The sequence below is a fragment of the Salvelinus namaycush genome, chromosome 27 (assembly GCF_016432855.1).
Source record: "Salvelinus namaycush isolate Seneca chromosome 27, SaNama_1.0, whole genome shotgun sequence".
Taxonomy (NCBI): Eukaryota; Metazoa; Chordata; class Actinopteri; order Salmoniformes; family Salmonidae; genus Salvelinus; species Salvelinus namaycush.
The window spans coordinates 7,869,348-7,892,094 of NC_052333.1; the positions used below are offsets into that span (position 1 = coordinate 7,869,348).

The following is a 22,747-nucleotide window of genomic DNA, read 5'->3' on the forward strand; positions in this document are numbered from 1 at the left end:
CCCCCCCCCTCCCAGCTATACTCAACCCCTCCCAGCTATACTCAACGCCTCCCAGCTATACTCAACCCCCAGTTTATTTTAACTGTGCTGTTTCAAAGTTCTGAACCTTTCTATTCAGGTTCTACAGATTGTAAATGAAATAATTTTTTGCTAAGTGTTATTATTGATCAATTTGACTGACTTTAAATCAACCAGCAGTGCTATTTGAGTTAACTCCAGGTAAATGTTGCAATTTCAGCCATTCCTGAACCTGCGACCAAAAACAAGCTACATATAGACAGTACCAAAACAAATGATTGTCTCTTCGCAGCAAAATATGCACAGCTGGGATGGTTGTATCCCCTATATAACATTCTATTGGTTGCAAGAATTTTGTATAATCATTTTAATTGAAAAACAAAGTTGAGTATCAGTTCATAAACCATGTGCCATGGAATCAGTACATTAAATCTCTTCCTAGCTATTTTGCAATATATGGCACAGCTGTAAATTTTTCTTGGTCCTTAAAATGAAACTGGTATAGTACTTTCTATTTACCACAATTTTCTTTAACCAATTTGTCTTTAATGCAGCGCCGACAGACAAGTTCCTTACTTTCACCCCCTTCTACTTGCCTCTTCCATTTGTGGTAATGCTGCAATTAGTTGGTTGTAATGGAGTAGAACAGACATTTCCATATTTTTCTTAGCTGCATGTGCAACTCCACCAGTTCCATTTATATAATTTACAAAGATTATAGCATAAAAATAAAAAAAGTGTCTATTTATTAGCAAACAGCATGCATTGTAGTGCAAACACATTAGTTTCACAAGTGTAATAACAGATTTGGCTTGACTTATGCACAATACATGTGACTGGTTATTACTGCAGCCACATGAGTTCACACAACTTCAAATAAAAATACTCGGCTCATTTAATCAAAGGCAAAAAAGACGTGTCAAACGCATGAGAAAAAGCAGCACACCGATAGTACGGTTTATCTATAGGAATGTCTGCATTGATCATAGTTGTAGACTAAGTAAGAAACAGAGAAAAGGCTTACAAATGTTCTCTAGTTTTGTCAGGGCAGTGTTTCACAGCAATGATAGGACGGGATCCAAGTCTCTCTGATGTATAAGTGCATTAGAGAAATGGTTTCTGGAGGCCAAACTATTTACTTAGTGTAACATTCTTACTATTCAGTCAAGATTCATTTAGATTTCCCTTCAAAGTAAACATTTGACATTCAATTTGTCCTTTAGTATAATGTATTGCTCCTCTGCTTGCGACCAACTGTTCATGATTGTGACACGTAATGTATTACGTAGTAGTCGTGGACATACATCAGCACGGCGACGGGCTGGCCAATAATGAGCGAGATCCAGACTGCGGCGTTGCCATGGTTACCTCTCAGGAAGCGGCCGACAAACCAGGCGAGTGGAATCTGAAAAGGTCAGTTTTAGGGGGAAACCGTCCTTTAACCCTGAACTCTAAAGCCAGATACTTTAAAAACCTGTGTGTAACCATTAACAGAGGACCATGTCACCCAAATCCATTGTTTGATAATGAAAAGGTTGTCTGACCTGAGACATCATGCCCATAAACGCCCACAGTCTGAACATTCTCAGAGGAACGCTCACCAAGTACTGAAAGAGAGGGAGGAGGATTATTGCACAGTGCAGCCTTTAACACTGACATGTAAAATCAGGTAAGTCAAGTGTGAACCCATGAGTCAGTGTTCGATGGCAGCCACCTACACGAACCTCGTGAAAGAAGGCGGAGACCAGGAAGACGGCTGTCTGGGCGACCCACTTATTCGCTCCCCTCCTCATGATGGGCTTGTAAAAGTGGCTGTGGAGAACGGATGATGAAAATAAATTATTTATTAGTTTGGAACTGTAGACAGTAACCAAGAGTGTACTTTACAGTAGATCTTAAAACCATCCGTTATAATGTCACAGAAGGTTATGGCACTTAGTGAACACACACAGCCATAAAGTCAGTGCTGTAGGTGGTGGTATTGTTCCAATCAATGTTATTTCTTCCACTCCTACTCACCGGAGGCACCACTTGTGCACAGGAATGTTCCAGTTAGACCAGAAGTAAGTGACCGTCTCAGAGTTCCTACAAAACAACATGTGACTGGCTCAGAGAGACAGTTGCAACTGTATATGACATGGAGGGAAAGGATGTGCAGGGCAGCCTCGCTCTTGAAGTAAAAAAAATATGTTTTGACTAAGCTATTTTAGCATGACATCGATCACTACATGTAACCCAAACAGATGGTACAATTCACATGGTATCACTGCACGAATAACACAAACTAAAAACAAATACAAGGCTAACTGGAAATCAACATCCACTTACCACCAGTCCCGGTAAAACTCCCTGTCTCCAAACTGCATCAGCTCAGCTACGAAGTTCATGGAAGAGTGGAAAAACCAATAGAAAAAGATGAGCCAGATTAAATGATTGGGAACCTGTTGGGGTAGAGGGGAGAGGAGAGGAAGCCTTGTGCCATTAGACAGTCTGGACATTAAGGATTATGTACATACAGTACCAGTCAAAAGTTTGGACACCTACTCATTCAAGGGTTTTTCTTTATTTTTACTATATTGTAGAATAATAGTGAAGAAATCAAAGCTATGAAATAACACATGGAATCATGTAGTAACCAAATATTTTATTTGAGATTCTTCAGAGTAGCCACCCTTTTCCTTTGACAGCTTTGCACACTCGGCATTTAACACTTTTTTGGTTACTACATGATTCCATATGTGTTATTTCATAGTTTTGATGTCTTCACTTTTATGTAGAAAATAGTAAAAATAAAAACCCTTGAATGAGTAGGTGTGTCCACACTTTTGACTGGTACTGTATGTATGTGTTAAATATATTTATGTTTGATGAAATAAGACACAAACTATGAAATAACACATTTGTGTATCTTACTTCATCAAATAGTGTCCTTAAAGCATCAGTCAAACTCAGTACATATATACTGAACAAAAATATAAACAACATGCAACATTTTCAAAGACTTCACTGAGTTTATATTAGGAAATTCATCAATTGAAATAAATGAATTAGGCCCTAATCTATGTATTTCACATGACTGGGCAGGGGTGCAGCCATGAGTGGGCCTTGGAGGGCATAGGCCCACCCACTTGGCAGCCAGGCCCAGCCAATCAGAATGAGTTTTCCCCCACAAAAGGGCTTTATTACAGACAGAAATACTCCTTAGAAATTCTCTGGTGGACATTCCTCCAGTCAGCATGCCAATTGCACACTCCCTCAAAACTTCAGACATCTGTGGCATTGTGTGACAAAACTGCACATGTTAAAGTTACCTTTTATTGTTCCCAGCACAAGGTGCACCTGTGATCATGCTGTTTAATCAGCTTCTTGATATGCCACACCTGTCAGGTGGATGGAATATCTTGGCAAAGGAGAAATGCTCACTAACAAGGGTGTTAACAAATTTGTGCACAAAATTTGAGAGAAATACGCTTTTGGTGCGTGTAGAACATTTCTGGGATTTTTTTAAATTTCAGCTCATGAAACATGGGACCAACACTTTACATTTTGCGTTTATATTTTTGTTCAGTGTAGTTGATTTTATTAAAAACACAGTCTATTTATGGGAGAGAGAAAAATGAAAAAAAAAAAAAAAATCAACTTTCTGTCAATTTCAGATTTTTTGGGGGGGCAGGGACAGCCCTAACGGAGACATGGGTTTAGGTTATGTGGTCTGTATTTGTACTCACAGCCAGTTTCAACATGCGCTCCATCATTCTGGAAAAGTCCATATCCTGCCATAGAGGGTACATGAAACTAAGTCACCCCTAAGCACAAAGGAATGGAGCAGTTGAATAGACAGAAGTCCAACAGACAGATGTTAATATTTACCTGGAATGGTTTCATGGAATTCTGAATCGTCGGCACTATCCACTGAAAAAAAATAACATCTAGATTAGTGCATGGTTAACATAAAAGTGACCCTTTAAATCAAAATAATTTAAATCTGGTTTGATGAGTGAAAATACACCAAATAGCAACAAAGGTAATGTCAGTATGGATAACACATAATGAACGTACCTGTTGTACCAATCCAATCAGTAACTGTATGAAGAAAAGCTGGAAAAGATTTGAGATGACACCACATCTTTAAAATGTATTAAAAGGGGCAATCAGCAGTTGCTACATCAATTTTTTGAATTTATGATATGTACCCATTAATTCTTGACGAATGTAACTTAATAAATGACTCATGAGATTAGTTTGTTTTAGTCCAATGTTTGTAAACAAAGTGAATGCAAACAAACACTGCATAGCCTCAAAACATGGTCAAAAAATAACATGGATGGTCCGTTCTTGCATCCATAGCTCCATCTATGAATTTGAGAGTGATTACATATCTCCAGTCCCATCTCTCAGCTTTTTACTGAAACAGTTGTGGGGAAAAACGCTTTAACTGCGAATTGGACCTTTAAAATATGTTTTCATGATCGCAGTGTGTATTATTTAGGGTGCATGTAAATAGCACAGCTCTGTTTTCCTGATATGATCTTTGACCTCACCATCTCAAAGAGTCTCCTCAACAGGAAGCTCTTGCGTATCCGTGGTGACCGGGGGAAGTTCAGCTCATAGCAGAGTGTTGGGGCAAACACAAAGTAACAGATATCTGTGGAGGGAGGACAGTGAAACACACACAATACATTAATTCATCTTACACATTGTCTTTTCAAATAAGAATTTTGTACGTAAAAATAGTTTATTTGGATTTATGGATTTAAAAAAAATTCAACTTTACATTGCAACTTGTCATTGTCATGCAGCTACTAGTCATTATGTTCTGCATCTCTTTCTGTTCTAACCTCTGTATGTGAGATTCCCAGGGTAGGACACATGAGCATGTACAGCTGATCCATTTGACTGGGCCACAGATGGACCTGAGGGCATAGAAAGTGTGGATGAAAAAAAATGATTATTTCTGACAGCAGTACTTCTATTCAACCAATAGATGGCGATGGCAGAACAGTAACTTTTCAGAAAGTGTGACATTGCTGCATACATGAGGGTGCATCTAATCATCTGTGTGTGTTCGTATTTATTCAGGGGGCAAAATATACATATTTAAACAAACGTTGAAAGCTTTTCGCAGTAAACAACAGCCCAGCCAAAGAAACAGGTCACAGAAGTTACTCATACAGCAATGAGTCATACAGCTAATTAAATACCCGTCTATTTCTCCTCACATCACACGCATTTTGGAGAGGTCAGCGTAATTATCCTGGGATAGCCAATCAGATCTCAGCCAGCATCCGTGTTATCGAGAGGGCGCAAATTGAGAGAAGACCCAGAGCTGTGTGTGAGTGTGATAGTGAGTATGTCAACATTCTAATTTGGCGATGCTATTCAGTTGACATAATTACACGAGCAGCACTGGAGTAAAGATCACAAATACCAATAATGTCACCAGGTAGAGTGTTATCCTCTGGAGGGTGTACTGTAGAAAGATGGCAGCCGTAGAATTCGAAGCACCTCTATAACATCTTTGGTTATTTGTGCTTTTACTTAAATGAATTTGTCCCTAATTACGCACACACGCAAACAGACACACACACACACACACGCAGCAAGTAAGGTAGGTAGTATGAAGGTAAACCTGTATGCTGAGTTCATCTCAGCCTATATTGCCTTCACGTTTTGGCCGTGACGGAGATATGGATTTCCCCAGAGAACACTGCTACTCCAGCTGCTCTCTCGTCATCTGACTATGTGTTCTCTCATAGTCCGAGAGCATCTGGTCGTCGCAGTGGTGGCACAGGGCTATTCATTTCTCTTAAATAAATAGCAGTCACGGTCACTTCTCCTCTCAAGCTTAACATTATTGTCATCTATCGCCCACCAGGTGCCCACAATGACATTGACACCTTGATCAGCTAATTTCCCAACGATGGCTCACCACTAATCGTACTGGGCAACTTTAACCTACCGACACCTTTCCACTCCTTTCCTCTTTTGACCTCACCCTTTCCCCAATCACAAGGCAGGCAATATGCTTGAACTCATCTTAATGTCTCGCCATCAACCCTACCTACTCAGCCCCTACCCAGATGGTCATGTGTCGCTGCAATCTTCACTCTCTCTCTTCCACTACTTTCTCCTCTTCTATCCTCTCTCCCTTCTGCTAAATCCTCGTCCTTCCTGTTTCCTGACTCTTCCACCCTACTCTCCTCCCTTTCCGCATCCTATGACTCTCACTGTCCCCTTTCCTCCCGGCCGGCTCAACCTTCCCGCTCCATTGCCGAGTCCTTCACTGCGTGCTAACAGAACAGGGCTGCGGACAGCTGAGCGGAAATGAAGGAAAACTACCAGAGTACCTATCATCCTTCCACCACACACCTTCTCTCTACCTTCTCTTCCTCAGTATCCGCTGCTAAAGCCACTATCATTCTAAATTGAAATATTCTGTCTCCAACCCTGGGAAACTCTTCTCCATCCTCCTGAATCCTCCACCTCCCTCCGCGGACGAAATCCGCTACTCATTCACTAAGCCTACTGAGCCCACTCACACAGAACTACCACACTTGACCCCATTCCCCTCCTCCCATTGCGCACTTCCCTTATCAAGTCATCCTTGACCACTGGCTGCATCCCCTCTGACTTCAATATGGCCAGAGTCCCTTCCCTTCTCAAGGAACCAACACTTGACCCCTTTCACGTCAAAAACTACAGAGCGGTATCCCTAATTTATTTTCTTTCAAAAACACATGAGCGTCTCTGACCAACTCTCTCATTATCTCCCTCAGAGTGATCTTCTTGACCCTAACCAGTCATGCTTCAAGGCGGTTCACTCAACGGAGACTGTTCTCTTCTGTATCACAGAGCCTCTCCACTCTGCCAAAGCTGACTCTCTCTCCTCTGTTCTCATCCTCCTAGATCTATCCGCTGCCTTCCACACCTTGAACCATCAGATCCTCCTTTCCACCCTCTCAGGGTTGGGCATCTCATGCTCTGCACACTCCTGGATTGCATCCTACCTGGCAGGTCGCTCTACCAGTAGCGTGGAGGGGATCTGTGTCTGCACCACGTGCTCTCACTACTGGTGTCCCCCAAGTGTTCTCCTTACACCAAGTCACTCGGCTCGGTCATATCCTCACATGGTCTCTCCTATCATTGCTATACGGATGACACTTAACTACTCTCCTCCTTCCCCCTATCTGACGCCCAGGTGGCAACACATCTCTGCGTGCCTGGCAGACATCTCAGCTTGGATGTCGGCCCACCACTTCAAGCTCAACAAAACAGAGCTGCTCTTCCTCCCGGGAAGACCTGCCCGCTCCAAGACCTCTCCATCATGGTTGACAACTCCACGGCGTCCCCCTCCCAGAGTGCAAAGAACCTTGGTGTGACCCTGGACAACACCCGGTGATTTCTCTGCAAACATCAAAGCAGTGACTAGCTCCTGCAGGTCCATGCTCTACAACATCCATAGAGTACAACCTTTCCTCACACAGGAAGTGGCGCAGGTCCTAATCCAGGCCCTTGTCATCTCCCGCCTAGACTACTACAACTCGCTGGTGGTTGGGCTCCCCGCTTGTGCAATCAAACCCCTGCAACTTATCTAGAATGCCACAGCCTGCCTGGTGTTCAACCTTCCTACTTTCCCCCCCATGTCACCATTCTCCTCCGGACACTCCCTTGGCTTCCAGTCAAAGATTGCATTACCTTCAAGACCCTGGTGCTTGCCTACGGAGCACCTAGAGGACCTGCCCCTCCTTACTTTCAGGCTATGCTTAAACCCTCAACCCGAGCACTCCGTTCTGCCACCTCTGGTCTTTTGGCTCAGTCAAAGCTCTTCTCTGTACTGGCACCCCAATGGTGGAGTCCCTGACCATCTTCCAAAAATGTCCGAAACCCTATCTCTTTGAAGAGTATCTTAAATAACTCCCACGGTGCCCCCGACGCACCCCACCCCAAAAAAGGTCACTTGTCTTTTCCTACTAACACTGACTTTGCTGATCGATACTTTGTTGAGGGAAAATGTACATGATATGATGTGTTGTCTCACCAAGCTATCTTAAGCTGAATGCACTAATTGTAAGTCGCTCTGGATAAGAGCGTCTGCTAAATGACTAAAATTAGACAGTGGGACTACTGGTCATTAGTACTCACATGAATGGGAGCGGGTCAGGGTGCGGGCTTTGGTATGTCTAATCTCTCTGCACCACATGTTAACGTCTTTATAGGAGTACAGCTTCATGAAGAGGATGGTGTACACACCCAGGGCAAAGACTCCACCAGCTGGACAAGAAAAAAATTATTGATATTATCAAGCTTTACAAAACTATGTGTGTCTCTTTTAAATACATCCGCTCTGAGAAAAGCCTTTAGTCTTTTTGATCAAGAAATATCTGTAGCCTAGACACATTATATCTATGGATATGACCATGCAGTGTAAGCATCACGATCAGGCCATCTCACCTGGGGTCATGGAGGTCAGCGTGAGCACAGTGGCTGATGGGAAACAGAGGAGGGTAGTCAGATTGACCAAGTAAAGGAATGTTCCAGTGGTCTCTGAGATGGTGCCCTGCAGAGCAACAGGAATTAAAACCATTGTTAAGACAGTGGCCTGAGCACAGGATTACAATTAAAAATGTTTGGGATCTCTGTGTGACTGGGGTGGTCTAAAACGGCTGCCTCCAGAATACATGTACCAGTAAGAGTGTGGGTACCAGTGAGGCTGTGGGTTCGAATCCAGCCCACTCTTTCTAGTACATCCTTTCCCCTCTCCTCCCACCTTTCCTGTCAGTCTTTCACTGACCTATTTCATAAATATTATGGGGGTGAAATACAATATAATCCTTATCTAAAAAAAACAACAAGTGACCTTCCAAAGACACAAAGAACAGCCCTTGTTGTCAACTAGCTAGAGGAGCCACATTGGTTTTGATTAGAGGAAAATGCTGCCCCCCTCCATTTCCAGCCAACAGAGGTCTGAAATGCTGCCCCCCTCCATTTCCAGCTAACAGAGGTCTGAAATGTTTGTGTTCACGAGCAACAGAGAGAGATTAGTAAGATTTCACAGTGCATCGTTCACATTAGTCCCAGACATTACGGCACGACACTCACCACGGATAGCCTCCGCTCCGTGTACAAAGCTGCCATTATGAACACGTTGGAGACTGCAGGAGAGAAAAAATAAAAACACAGACTCTGGTACTCAACAAAAGACAGCCGTATAATATTGCTACAATGTTGTTCCAAAATGAGTACATTTTCCCACACTTGGTGGAAAAACACTTGATGGTATTTTAAACAGGTATAGACTCAGGTTGCTAAGCAACAAAAGCCAGACAATGAGATATTCAAATAAATAGATTTTGGAAGATGTACAACCACCACAATAATACAGTTAGCATGCCAAAGAGGAAACGAATTTAAGCTATATACCAATGACAAGGCATGGTGCAGGCCAGCTATATGGGTCTTTTAAGAACAGTGAAACAACTTGGATGGGGTCCACCAATATCCCATATCTATCAGAGAGAGGAGGGAAAGAGACAAAAAAATAAAAAAATAAATCACATGGATGGATATTTTTGTTCACAATGAGTTCGTTATGAGAAGCTTACTACAGAAGCTGTGGTCAAAATGAACGGATCTGCAGTCGTGATGGGAGATACAGTTAGGATCTCAGTGATCAACAAATGATGACATAGAAGTTTAACATGGCCTAGACTAATAGGTATTTGGGGTGCCTATAGCTGCACATACTTACTTTAGAAGATTCTCCAGAAAAAGGCGTGCATTGCTCAAGACCTGCAATAGAAGACATTTTGTAATCAGTGTGTGGCAGGTAGCCTAGCGCTTAAGAGCGTTGGGCCAGTAATCAAAATGTGCCCTTGAGCAAGGCACTTAACCCTAATTGTTCCTGTAAGTCTGTCTGGATAAGAGTTTTTGTTAAATGATTAAAATATAATTGTAAAATGTGCTTTAGGGCTGACCCTATTTAGTCGACTGGTCGATTGTTTAGTTAACAGGCTGTTGGTAGACCAAGATTTTTTTTGTCGATCAATGGCAAATATATATATTTGGCACCTGTCGAAGTGGACTAATCCATTGCAGTCTGCTGGGATGACACACCAGTAGTATATTTACCATCATTTCTAATCTACAATGTTTGTTTGGTTATGGAAAATTATTTGAATGCATTCAATATATTATTACACTCTTACCATTGTCATTGAGGAGTGGACATGTTTGCAGAACGCATAACCTAGGCTACACTTGAGAAAAAGTTTACTTAAATTCCATTTGCGAGTTGTCAATTTATGAATTGTCTTTTGTTTGGAGCGCTCCTGTCAATCTTGAGAAAGGACAAACACACTTGATTACGTATAGACTAGGCCTACCTCAAATCAAATCACATGTTATTGGTCACACACTTATTTAGCAGATGTTATTGCGGGTGTATTCGAAATGCTCGTGTTCCTAGCTCCAACAGCGCAGTAGTATCTAACAATTCACAACAATACACAAATCTAAAAGTAAAAGAAGGAAATTAAGAAATATATAAATATTAGGACGAGCAATGTCGGAGTGGCATTGACTAAATACATATAAGATGAGTAAAGCGGTATGTAAACATTATTAAAGACCAGTGATTCCATGTCTATGTACATAGGGCAGCAGCCTCTAAGGTGCAGGGTTACGTAACCGGGTGGAAGCCGCCTAGTGATGGCTATTTAACAGTCCGATGGCCTTGAGATAGAAGCTGTTTTTCAGTCTCTTGGTCCCAGCTTTGATGCACCTGTACTGACCTCGCCTTCTGGATGATAGTGGGGTGAACAGGCCGTGGCTCTGGTGGTTGCTGTCCTTGATGATCTTTTTTGGCCTTCCTGTGACATAGGGTGCTGTAGGTGTCCTGGAGGGCAGGTAGTTTGCCTCCAGTAATGCAGACGGTGCAGTTGCCATACCAGGCGGTGATACAGCCCGACAGGATGCTCTCAATTGTGCATCTGTAAAAGTTTGAGGGTCTTAGGGGCCAAGCCAAATTTCTTCAGCCTCCTTCACCACACGGTCTGTGTTGGTGGACCATTTCAGATTGTCAATGATGTGTACGCAGGCGAACTTGAAACTTTCCACCTTCACTGCGGTCCCGTCGATGTGGATAGGGGCGTGCTCCCTCTGCTGTTTCCTGAAGTCCACGATCAGCTCCTTCGTTTTGTTGACGTTGAGGGAGAGGTTATTTTCCTGGCACCACACCTCCTCCCTGTAGGCTGTCTCATTGTTGGTAATCAGGCCTCCTACTGTTGTGTCGTCTGCAAACTTGATGATTGAGTTGGAGGTGTGCATGGCCACGCAGTCTTGGGTGAACAGGGAGTACAGGAGAGGGCTCAGAACGCACCCTTGTGGAGCCCCAGTGTTGAGGATCAGCGGAGTGGAGATGTTGTTTCCTATCTTCGCCACCTGGGGGCGGCCCGTCAGGAAGTCCAGGACCCAGTTGCATGGGGCGGGGTTCAGACCCAGGGCCTCAAGCTTGATGAGCTTGGAGGGTACTATGGTGTTGAAGGCTGAGCTATAGTCAATGAACAGTATTCTGATGTAGGTATTCCTCGTCCAGATGGGATAGGACAGTGCAGTGCGATGGTGAATACACCGTCTGTGGATATATTGGAGCGGTAAGCAAACTGAAATGGGTCTCGGGTGACATGATCCTAAACTAGCCTCTCAAAGCACTTCATGATGACAGAAGTGAGTGCTACGGTGCGATAGTCATTTAGTTGAATTACCTTTGCTTTCTTGGGAACAGGAACAATGGTGGACATCTTGAAGCAAGTGGGGTCAGCAGACTGGGAAAGTGAGAGATTGAATATGTCCGTAAACACTCCAGCCAGCTGGTCTGCGCATGCTCTGAGGACGCGGCTAGGGATGCCGTCTGAGCAGACATCCTTGCGATGGTTAACACGGTTAAATGTCTTACTCATGTCGGCCACGGAGAACGTATTTAGCTTGTCTGGGAGCATGACGTGTCCGCGACGTGGCTGGTTTTCCCTTTGTAATCTGTGATTGTCTGCAGACCCTGCCACATACCTGGCCTGTGCGCAAATGTAGGCCTATAAAATGTGTCCATTTGGGGATCTGATACTATTTCTGATTGTCTTAACTCACCATCACCGTGGAGCTTCTCAAAGTCATTTTTTCTTTGCCTCAAACAATAAGTAAACAAAGTCTGTAAAATGTGCAAATGAAAATCATAACTGGCACACAGATCACTAGAAATGGTACGATAACTTGGCATGCCAAATGAAAAAGGTTGCCAACCGCTGGTGTAGCATATTACCCGGCAACGTCAGGAGCTTAAAAAAGGTAGAATCTGCAAAAGGCCAGCAGCAGGTGGAGGAGGGTCAGGATTTGGTCTTCTGGTTAGGCTCCTCTTTAGTAATTTGTCTTAAAAATTATTATTATTTATTTTATTTAAAAAAAAATAAAAAAAGCTGTGCTTCAAGCATCAGACAAGCACAGTAGCCTACATATAGTTTATTTTATTCAAACATAGAATGTGTCTATATATGGAAAAATACATGTTTAAACATTTTGACCAATTGATTGTTTGAAAGAAGAGACGACTCTTGGTCGACCAATATTTTTTGTTGTTGTTGGAGACAGCGCTAATGTGCTTTATCAATTGGAAATCATATGGGAGTGTCCACATAAAAGGTACACTGTGATAGTAAGCTTAGGCTATGCCATTCTTATTAAAGCGATTCTCCAGTACTTTTGTATACTTTTTAGCCAGTAGTTATGAAAGTAGCACTCATGAGCCAAAAGTGGTCCCTAAAAATGGCATACTACATCACATTATGTGCAGATATGTGCACCACGTCATTGCTCTCGCTCTGTGACTCATATGGCGTGGGGCTAAAGCTCATTGGTTAAACTCGAATTGCTAGGGTGCTGGCCCACGTGGGGGGGAAATGTAGGGGAAAATGGTGCAGCACAGCTTCCAGAAAAACAGTTGCATTCTACTAGGGATTTCATGGTTAATTGAGGTAAGACAGTAATTCTGCTCATAGATTATGCATGTATGAACTACACATTGACACATCCAGCCCAAAACAGGAGGTTTAAACAAATACTTAGTAGTCACCAAAGTTCCGGAGCATGTCTAACTTCTCTATTGTATTGACAAAATTCAGACAAACAAAAATCGTATGAAGGAAAAGACATTGATCAGTAGTAATTTCTGTTCCAGGGTGTTAGTTTAGTAGTTAGAGGAACGCACACCAGTCTGGACCAGAGATATAATCCTATCTTGATTTTGACAGGTCAAAGTCTACTGGCCCATGTTGATATGAGCCATACTTAATAATCTTCATTCTATGAAGGCTGATAACAACAATCTATTCGGGCAAAAGATAACCCCGGGGACCAACCCACACGAGGTCTTCACAGGTCTAATACGTTTGACCCATTCCCAAATGGACCCATCGCTTTCCCACCCGACCCAATATGCATAACTTATTAATATTTAAAGGAGACCCGTTCCGAATGGACTCGAGGATAGTAAGACCCGTTCCGAAAAGGCCAGTGAAAATAAAAAAAGACCCCAAGAGACCCGTTCAGAGAGTAGAAAAACCTCATATATATATAAAATCTCTGCCCAGCCTGGCCAAAAGGGTGTTTAGCATCCCCAGTGGCTCTGCAAGAACGGAGAGGATATTCTCTGCTGCTGGCCTGCTCTCCAGGCACCGTCGCATGAGCCTGAAGCTACAGACAAAAATGAATTTAAAGGCTATAAAATGATTTAATACAAAGAAATGTTGTTTAAATGCTGAGGGCCTAATGTCCCTGACTGCCTACCATCCTAGTGCGTCACACTCACAATGTGTTTCTTTGTAGGCTATAGCCTTGAAATAATATAGCCTTCTTAGACTCTGTCTGGCTCCTGACCTATTTAGAGTGTTTCTATGCTGTTTAATATGACATGTAGCCTATTTAAAATGGTGAGCTTCTTACATTCATCTTTGTTTATTCAAATACTTTCCATTCAAATCATATGGTTTGGTTTCAATACTTCAAAACCAAATGGTTGGTCCAGGTAGCCACAAAAATAGATGGGTGTTGGTTAAATTGTGGAGTGGCAGCGAATTTGGAGTGGCAGTTTTTTTTCTTCCTGTGAGTGCATACCGCTCCATGAGCGATGAACGGGATTTGCGACCACTCAACTCCGCTCACATACTCTGGAAGCAAGTCCCCGCAGCAATGCTCCATATTAATGCCCATGATTTTGGAATGAGATGTTCGACGAGCAGGTGCCCACATACATTTAGTGTAGCTAAGCATCAATTATGCATGTAGCCTTTGGCTACCTAACCTAACATACACTACCAAATGTATGTGGACACCTGCTTGTCAAACATCTCATGGGTTGGTCCCCCCTTTGCTACTATAACAGCCTCCACTCTTCTGGGAAGGCTTTCCACTAAAATGTTGGGACATTGCTGTGGGGACTTGCTTTCATTCAGCCACAAGAGCATTAGTGAGGTCGGGCACTGATGGATTTGGCCTGGCTCGCAGTCAGCGTTCCAATTAATCCCACAGTTATCCGATGGGGTTGAGATCAGGGCTCTGTGCAGACCGGTCAAGTTCTTCCACACCGATCTCAACAAACCATTTCTGTATGGACCTCGCTTTGTGCATGGGGGCATTGTCATGCTGAAACAGAAAAAAAGGCTCTTCCCCAAAATGTTGCCACAAAGTCAGAAGAACAGAATCATGGAGTGTGTCATTGTATGCTGTAGCGTTAAGATTTCTCCTCACTGGGGCCTAGCCCGAAACAAGAAAAACAGCCACAGATCACTCTTCATCCACCAAACTTTACAGTTGGCAATATGCATTGGGGCAGGTAGTGTTCTCCTGGCATCCGACAAACACAGATTCGTCCATCGGATTGCCAGATGGTGAAGCGTGATTCATCACTTCAGAGAACGCGTTTCCACTGCGCCAATGTCCAATGGTGGTGAGCCTTACACCACTCCAGCCAACGCTTGCGCATGCTGATCTTAGGCTTGTGTGTGGCTGCTCCCCCATGGAAACCCATTTCATGAAGCTCCCGACGAACAGTTCTTGTGCTGATGTTGCTTCCAGATGCAGGTTGGAACTCGGTAGTGAGTGTTGCAACCGAGGACAGACAACTTTTACGCGCTACACACTTCAGCACTCTGCGGTCCCGTTCCGTGCGCTTGTGTGGCCTACCACTTCGCGGCTGAGCCGTTGTTGCTCCTAGACGTTTCCACTTCACAATAACAGCACTTCCAAATTGACCAGGGCAGCTTTAACAGGACAGAAATGTGATGAACTGACTTGTTGGAAAGGTGGCATCCTATGATGGTGCCACATTGAAAGTTAGAGCACTTCAGTAAGGTCAATCTCCTGCCAATGTTTATCTACGGAGATTGCATAGCTGTGTGCTCAATTTAGTTTTTATACATCCGTCAGCAGTGGGTGTGGCTGAAATAGCCAAATCCACAAATTTGAAGAGGTGTCCACATATTTTTGTATATATAGTGTACATGACCTGTTAAATATGGAAACTGCAATATTGATGGTTTATTGACACAGCCTACATACAGTGGATAGATGGAGGCTAGGCCAGGAGCCCTTTAATAGAAAGAGAAACCTGGTTAGGCCTACATTAAGCAGCACATGCAGAGGAACAAGCCCTTTCTAACTAACTGGGCTTTATTGTGACAGAATAATATCCTTGATGAGCCCATTTTCTTACGTCAGATGGCATCACTACTACACAACGCTTGTCAGGCGGAATCTGACGTATGACGATGTGGTAAGCCATCTGTAAAGGATTGTTGCAAAAAGGACCGTGGACGTCATGCCCATAGAAACACATTCAAATTAATTATATTTCTATGGACATTCCTCGCTGTTAGATCTGTTTTCTAGCACACATATCCCCTCTTGCCAGCAATTTTCCACTTGAATTTCATAATTATTCATTACCGGGTACAAAGAATATAGGGATGATTTCTTGGGAATGGCATAGCGATCATGTTTCAAAGACAGATTAATACCGGCTTTGGAAATTAGACTTCTCGCTCAGATGCTTTGAAGACGACGGGAAGCTTTTCCAGCGGTCTCTCTTCAAACAGAAATAAAATGGGTGTTTATTTTTAGCTAGAAGACATGGGATTCTGTCCGTATTCATTTCAGTAATTATCATTTAAGAAATCCTCCCCTCTGTCCGTGCAAGTTAGAAATTCGATGTTCTGCCGGAAAAACGATAAAATACCCTTGAACTTCCAGTCACACTTTTGAAGGAGAACAGGAAAATGGTTATCCTCAAAAGGAAGAAATAAATGCTCACCTCAGACTGTGTCCTCACTTGACCTTCCCCTTGGGGACAGAATTAACTGTAACACATCATCTGACAAATCAAACGCTTGAAGGGAGTCGAGTGCTCTGGCCTCCCCAGCAAAGTCAACTGACAGCTAATGCCCATTGCCCACTCCATTACTGTAACAATGCCAGCAGCATAGCATACCAGGCAGACCGTGTTTGCACTGTGTAAATAGGTTGCACCGTGCTTATCTAAACAGTGCAAACTTGACTGATCAAAAACATCAGAGACCGCATTAAACCTAACTAAAATGGACCTCTGGTTTGTCTAATGGACCTGTCAGAAAACTTGCTTGGCTGTGTTGTTTGACCTATGTCCGCCAGTAGGCTACATGAAGCAGGTGGAGTAGTACAAGGAGTCAAAATATGTGAAGTGACACATTGTAGAGAGATTAGAGTAAGAACTCCTGTCAGGCTCCTCTCAACGTGTTAGTGTTAAATACCCACCACAGAGTCTCTGCCAGTGTTAAGAGAGGGGTGTTGACTGTCTTTTCTGTTACTGCTACAATGTAAAGTTTTAGTTAGTTGATATAAGGACAAGAAAGTGATCTAGAAGTAAGTGAGTGGGTGAGAGTTGAACGAGGCAAGCTGTATAACACATGGCCAAGAAGCATCGGCTCTCGTCCGAAGTCTCTTCATAGCTCATATAACACTTCTCTCTCATAATAAAATATGAGGTGGCAAGGGACGAGTTCCTTATTCTCTTATCAAACTGATCATCATTTTATGTTTGCCGTGCACAGACGTAGCGTGGATAAAATAATGTTTACCATTGCTATTGAGAGACAGCACTGAAAAGACATTACCACACCATTGAGCTACAACGGTTAGCTACTGTATGCATGATTCTCACTGTGTAGACAACAGCACAAGAGAAGCTGAGATCGTCTGCTTATCTCAGCTAGGTATCAAAACAACTGCAGCTATTGGCAGGAAAGAGGAAATGTAGGCCTACTGAGAGACAGATAATCAACCATCCATCCTCAAAGCTCTTCAGAGTTGAGTCTGCACAGAGCCAATGAATACCCTGATTGACAGAAGAGTATTCAACACAGTACTCAAATAATTCCAGTCTGAGTTCCAGAGTCTAAAAAAGACAATATGGGTCCATGCAGATTGATTTTAATAGCTCCAATATAGCTGCTCAGTTGCCAGCAGCATCACTGTATTATCTCTGTGGCTCTAACCTCAGGGCACCTCTCCTACAGCAACTGGCTTCCAGCTGAAATAGATCAAAGACCAGACTAACGGAGTGATGGTGGTTCACAGAGCAACCAGAGGCTTCTGCACAGCCTGCTTTATGAAAATGTAGCAGTGGCCTACTTCTGAATGTCTGTCTTCAAAACACCTTTTAGATCAGGTGATTATTCTGTGAAAGCGGTTTAAGCTTAAATAGGTCTAGACGATTTCAGTGGCAAAACAGGGGCACAATCCCAGGCCTAGATTTGGTAGTTTATTTGGTTCCCATTGGCTGTTGGGAAAGCAGGCGCCACTCTTCCTGAGGTCCACACAGAACATGTCATAATAATGAACATTAATAGACACAAGCAAGTCAAGGACAGAACCCCATACATTTAAAAACAATCCCACACAGTCTACATATCAGTACATACACAAAAAAGATCTATGTCAAATAGGTGAGAGGTGTTGTGCTGTGAGGTGTTGTTGTTATCCATTTTAAACCAGGTTTGCTGATCATCTGCGAAATCTGAGCTGGAAGTGAGTTCCATGCAATCATGGCTCTATATAATACTGCACGTTTTCTTGAATTTGTCCTGGATTTTTTGGTCCTGGATTTGGGAACTGTGAAAAGACCGCTTGTGTGTGTCAGCGCTGTATGTAAGTTGACTATGTAAACAATTTTGAATTTAATACATTAATGTTGCTTATAAAAATAAGTGATGCAGTCAGTCTCTCCTCTACTTTTAGCCAGGAAAGTCTGGCATGCATAGTATTGGTATTATCCCTCCAATTACAGTGAAGAGGATCGAAGTGCATCTCTTTATCACAGACAGATCCCTCCCCATCTTTACAACCATTGAATCAATAGGTTTTGACCATGACAGTTTACAATCCAAGTTAACACCAAGTAATTTAGTCTCGTCAATTTGTACAACTGCCACACCATTCATTACCAGATTCAGCTGAGGTCTAGAACTTAGGGAATGATTTGTACCATATGCAATGCTTAGTTTTAAAGATGTTCAGGACAAGTTTATTACTGGCCACCCATTCTAAAACTGACTGCAACTCTTTGTTTAGGGCTGCAGTGGTTGCTGACACGTATAGGGTTGAATCATAAGCATACGTAGACACCAGGGTTTCCGTTACGGAAAATGTGGCGCCGGACATTTGACCGGCAACTTTTTAGTTTACCAGACCCATATGCATTGGGTGCGTAACCTGATTAGGACATCCACCCACGGTGCTCAGAATGACAGAAATCACATTTAGAATATGGTAATTCATATTAACAGAACATGCAAGTCAAGGATGCAATGTTAGAATAACTGTCCACATTTACTTTTCCTCAGCCAACAAGCTGAGTAACGAACAGTAAAATCACTAGCCTATGTAAATCTACTATAATAGAAAAGTTTAGGCTACCTATTCTATTGGTCAGCTTGTGGAGGAAGAAATAGCCTGTTCCAAACACTCTGGGACAGTTGTGGGACTATAGATCCCAAGTTCATACAACTAGTAGTCCTAGGCTACATTAAAAAAAACGTTAAAAAGCAATGAGTCTGATGTAACAGATCAGAACGTTTAACTTTATAATGTTGATAAACTATTATTTCTTCACATTATAAGTGCAGCAATGTACACAAAGCAGGAGGATACATGTGAATGTTAGTTCCATAATGCAATTAGCAGGAAAACACTCTTTTCAAAAGGGCACTGAACATGTGAGCAGTTTTATGTGTCAGAGTTGAAAATATTGTTTAGAAATTTAGAAAGAGGGGAGATCTATTAGGCTATTTTGAAGCAAGGTATGACATGCCTCATCATATGTATTAAAACATTCAGGTTTCAAACAATTACATATATTTTCAAAACACATACTGCCTCCAGCTAATTGCAAAGTGGTGTGATACGCTGATGAAGCCTGCCTGCCTTCTGTTGCCACGTTCAAAACAACTGGGAACTCTCTGACTTCAGTACGTTCCAAACTACTGCGGGGAAAGAACACGAGCTCCGACTGGCGGTAAACACATTTTTAACGGTCATCCAACTCGCAATTCCAACTCAGGAACTCTGGCCTCTTTCTAGGGCCCCGACTTTCCAACCAGAAGATCACTGACTTCATGATTTAACCTCGTATTTTTCAGAGTTCCCAGTTGTCTTGAAAGCACCACAAGATGCTGCAGCAGCAGCAGCTCTTGTGCTATCTGACAGTTTTTCCACTCAAAGGTTCTGTATCTGTACACGTGATAAATAATATACATAACAAATGTACTGTACACACATGCCAATTTAATTCCACTAAATTATGTAAATTAACCTACAGACCGATAAGCATGATCAGTCAAATGCATTTCCATCAATGAAAAGGTTAAAAAGCAATGGGATTTTTTCTTCTCCCGGACAACTGGCCGGTGGCAATTTTATTTATCAGCTTTTCTTAAATAAATAATTTTTTTAAAAATGGACAAAAGCCAGCTATTACCTGCTAACGGAAACCCTAGTAGACACACTGGCTTTGCTTAATGCCAGTTGCAGGTCATTAATAAATATAGAAAAAAAGAGTAGAGGGCCAAGAGAGCTGCCCTGCGGTACACCACACATTTACATGTTTTAAAGAAAACCCTGTGTTCTATTAGAAATATTGCCATATCGTGGATTCAGAGCTGAGGTTGAAAAGCCATAACAAGTTTTTTATTTTATTTTTTTAAACAAGTTGTGGTCAATTATATCAAAGGCTATAATGAAATCTAACAGTACAGCTTCCACAATCTTCTTATCATCAAATTATTTCAACCAATCATCAGTCATTTTTGTCAGCGCAGTACATGTTGAGTGCCCTTCTCTATAAGCAGGCTGAAAGTCTGTTTTTAATTTGTTTACAGAGAAATAGCATTGCATCTGGTGAAAAACAATTTTTCCCAGAAGTTTGCTGTAAGCTGATTGGTCAGCTGTTAGAGCCAGTAAAGTGGACTTTACCATTCTTGGGTAGTGGAATGACTTTGGCTTCCCTCCAGGTCTGAGGACATTGTTAATAATAAATAAAATAAAAAATTATATATGAGAGGCAATATATTATTTTGCTACTATTCTCAGTAGCTTTTCATCTAAGTTGTTTATACCAAGTGGTTTCTCATTATTGATGAACAACTTTTCCACTAACTTTATAAAATTCAAAATTATAATGCTTTTCTTTCATTATTAGGTATTTTTTACATGAATATGTTGTTGGCATTTTATGCCTAGTTTGCCAAAGAAAGTAATTGGCAACACTAGAAGGTTTTGTTATGAATAAGCCATCTGATTCAATGAAAGATGGAGTTGAATGTGTCTTTTTGCCCATCATTTAATTTCAAGTATTCCAACACTTTCCCCCCCCCCATCATACTTTGTCAATTATTTTGGTTTCACAAGACAATTTCTTATTTTTGTTCAGTTTAGTCACAATTTCTCAATTTACAGTAAGTTTGCCAATCAGCTGTGAACTCCTTTTGCATCGTCCCACCCAACCATACAGCTTTTCAATTCCTCATCAATCTACAGGGCCTTAACAGTTCTAGCAGTCAGTTTCTTAATAGGCGCATGCTTATCAATAATTGGAAGAAAAAAGGTGCATCAAGTGCAGCATGCTCCTTATTAAATCACATCAGAACCCCCCCGAAAAGAAAAAAAAAATATTTTTTAATTGTGATACTTTTTTTGAGTGTGTACCGTTGAAATAGAATGATTCATAATTATATTTATATGGTGTGTACATGTCCATATTTCCTTAATCATAGAAGTGGATGACAATTTAAATGTGCAATTTCCTATGTACAGAAGGTAGGCTAGCACTTACCAGCATGACCACACACCAGTTGAGGATGCCTCTATAGTTACTGTATCCACTGGCTGAGCTGAGCAGGGACTCCTGGAGGACATGGCAGCTGGGGAGCCAGTAATAAGGAGTTGATGATTAGTTGAATCAACACACTTTGTTGTGCGTCATACAGCCAGGACCAAGATTGAGGATCACTGAATGGTGTACAGCCATAGCTCACTGGTGTAGCACATTTAAATTCACTGCAGAATAGCTAGATGATCTGCAAATGTAGCCTATAGACATGTGGCCTAGATTTCTCTCAAACACGTAGCTAAGCAAAGAGAACATACATGGCGTAAGTGAACCTGGCTGATTAGTCTTTGGCCTCATATTATGAGGAACCTATAGTTAATACCAAAGGCCTTCAATACATAACATAAATAACAACATAACAAAAGACCAGTGATAGGCAGCTAGAACTGAAGACATCAGGGATTGAAGACGTGTCTGTGAGCTCAAAAAGCCGTGTGTTATGCTTTACCGTGGGTTATGCTCTGTGTCATGCTTTACCTGAGTCTTTCGCAGATTTTGCTCCTCTCCTGTGGTGTCCTGACCGGCTCGTGCACCTGTTTTTCCTTCTTCACCTTCCCGTTGCTGTGGCTCGGATGGCTTGGCATTTTTTCCCCTGCGCTGCTCTGCTTGCTGCCATTGGCTTGTTTCGAATTGCCCCCCGCTGGCGTGGGGCCGATGGTTGATCTTCTTGTCCTGCCTGTCATCATGGGGACTCTGTCGTTTCTGTCGCCCATTTCCTAAATTTGATACATTCAACCTTATCTTGCTGGAATTGCACTAGACGTTTCTCCCTCAAGTCTCGGCTGGAAAGTCCAGCCCGTGTTGTCAGCAAGCTGTAGAGGAGCGGGCTGCAGTCCCTGTTGTAAACGTCAACATTCGGTTGATTGAGAAGGAGCGATAGTTTGTATGAGATTCTATGGGGCTCGCTCCTGTCGTCCTGAAGTGAACCGACAAGGACTTCGGGAGTTGAAGTTATTTTTGTGCTGCCAAGTGGCGCACCGTTTTAATACTTTTGGATTAAGTCATTATAAAAAAGCCCTATAAAATATGTGAAATATTATTAATAAACATGCGTTTTTACTCAAAGTCCACTCACAGCCACGAATTTGCTTACCAGACGATGAAATCGGTGAGAACATAAAACTACAAATGCCTTGAGCCCGCCTTAATATATTTACAATTGACAGTGAATGAGCCAATAAGATGCGTAGAATTTTAGAACGAGATCCTTTTTCACCAATCAGATAACATAAAAATATAAATCCCTCCTCAAAAAAAATTCTTCGG

At 42.2% G+C, this 22,747-nt stretch overlaps 1 protein-coding gene across 1 annotated transcript; it reads right to left on the reverse strand.

Moving 5' to 3' along the window:
• Window positions 1-349: 349 nt before the first annotated feature.
• On the reverse strand, window positions 350-22,519 carry LOC120022261 (diacylglycerol O-acyltransferase 1-like). Its single transcript, XM_038966150.1, has 17 exons — window positions 21,959-22,519; window positions 21,425-21,512; window positions 9,767-9,807; window positions 9,439-9,524; window positions 9,118-9,170; window positions 8,470-8,575; window positions 8,161-8,289; window positions 4,857-4,931; window positions 4,560-4,663; window positions 4,078-4,116; window positions 3,889-3,930; window positions 3,747-3,791; window positions 2,347-2,459; window positions 2,038-2,103; window positions 1,743-1,830; window positions 1,563-1,625; window positions 350-1,423 (listed from the first exon to the last, which is right to left on the reverse strand). The coding sequence occupies exons 1-17, from the start codon at window positions 22,192-22,194 to the stop codon at window positions 1,277-1,279; spliced, it is 1,521 nt and encodes a 506-aa protein (XP_038822078.1). The 5' UTR covers window positions 22,195-22,519; the 3' UTR covers window positions 350-1,276.
• Between the last annotated feature and the right edge of the window lie 228 nt (window positions 22,520-22,747).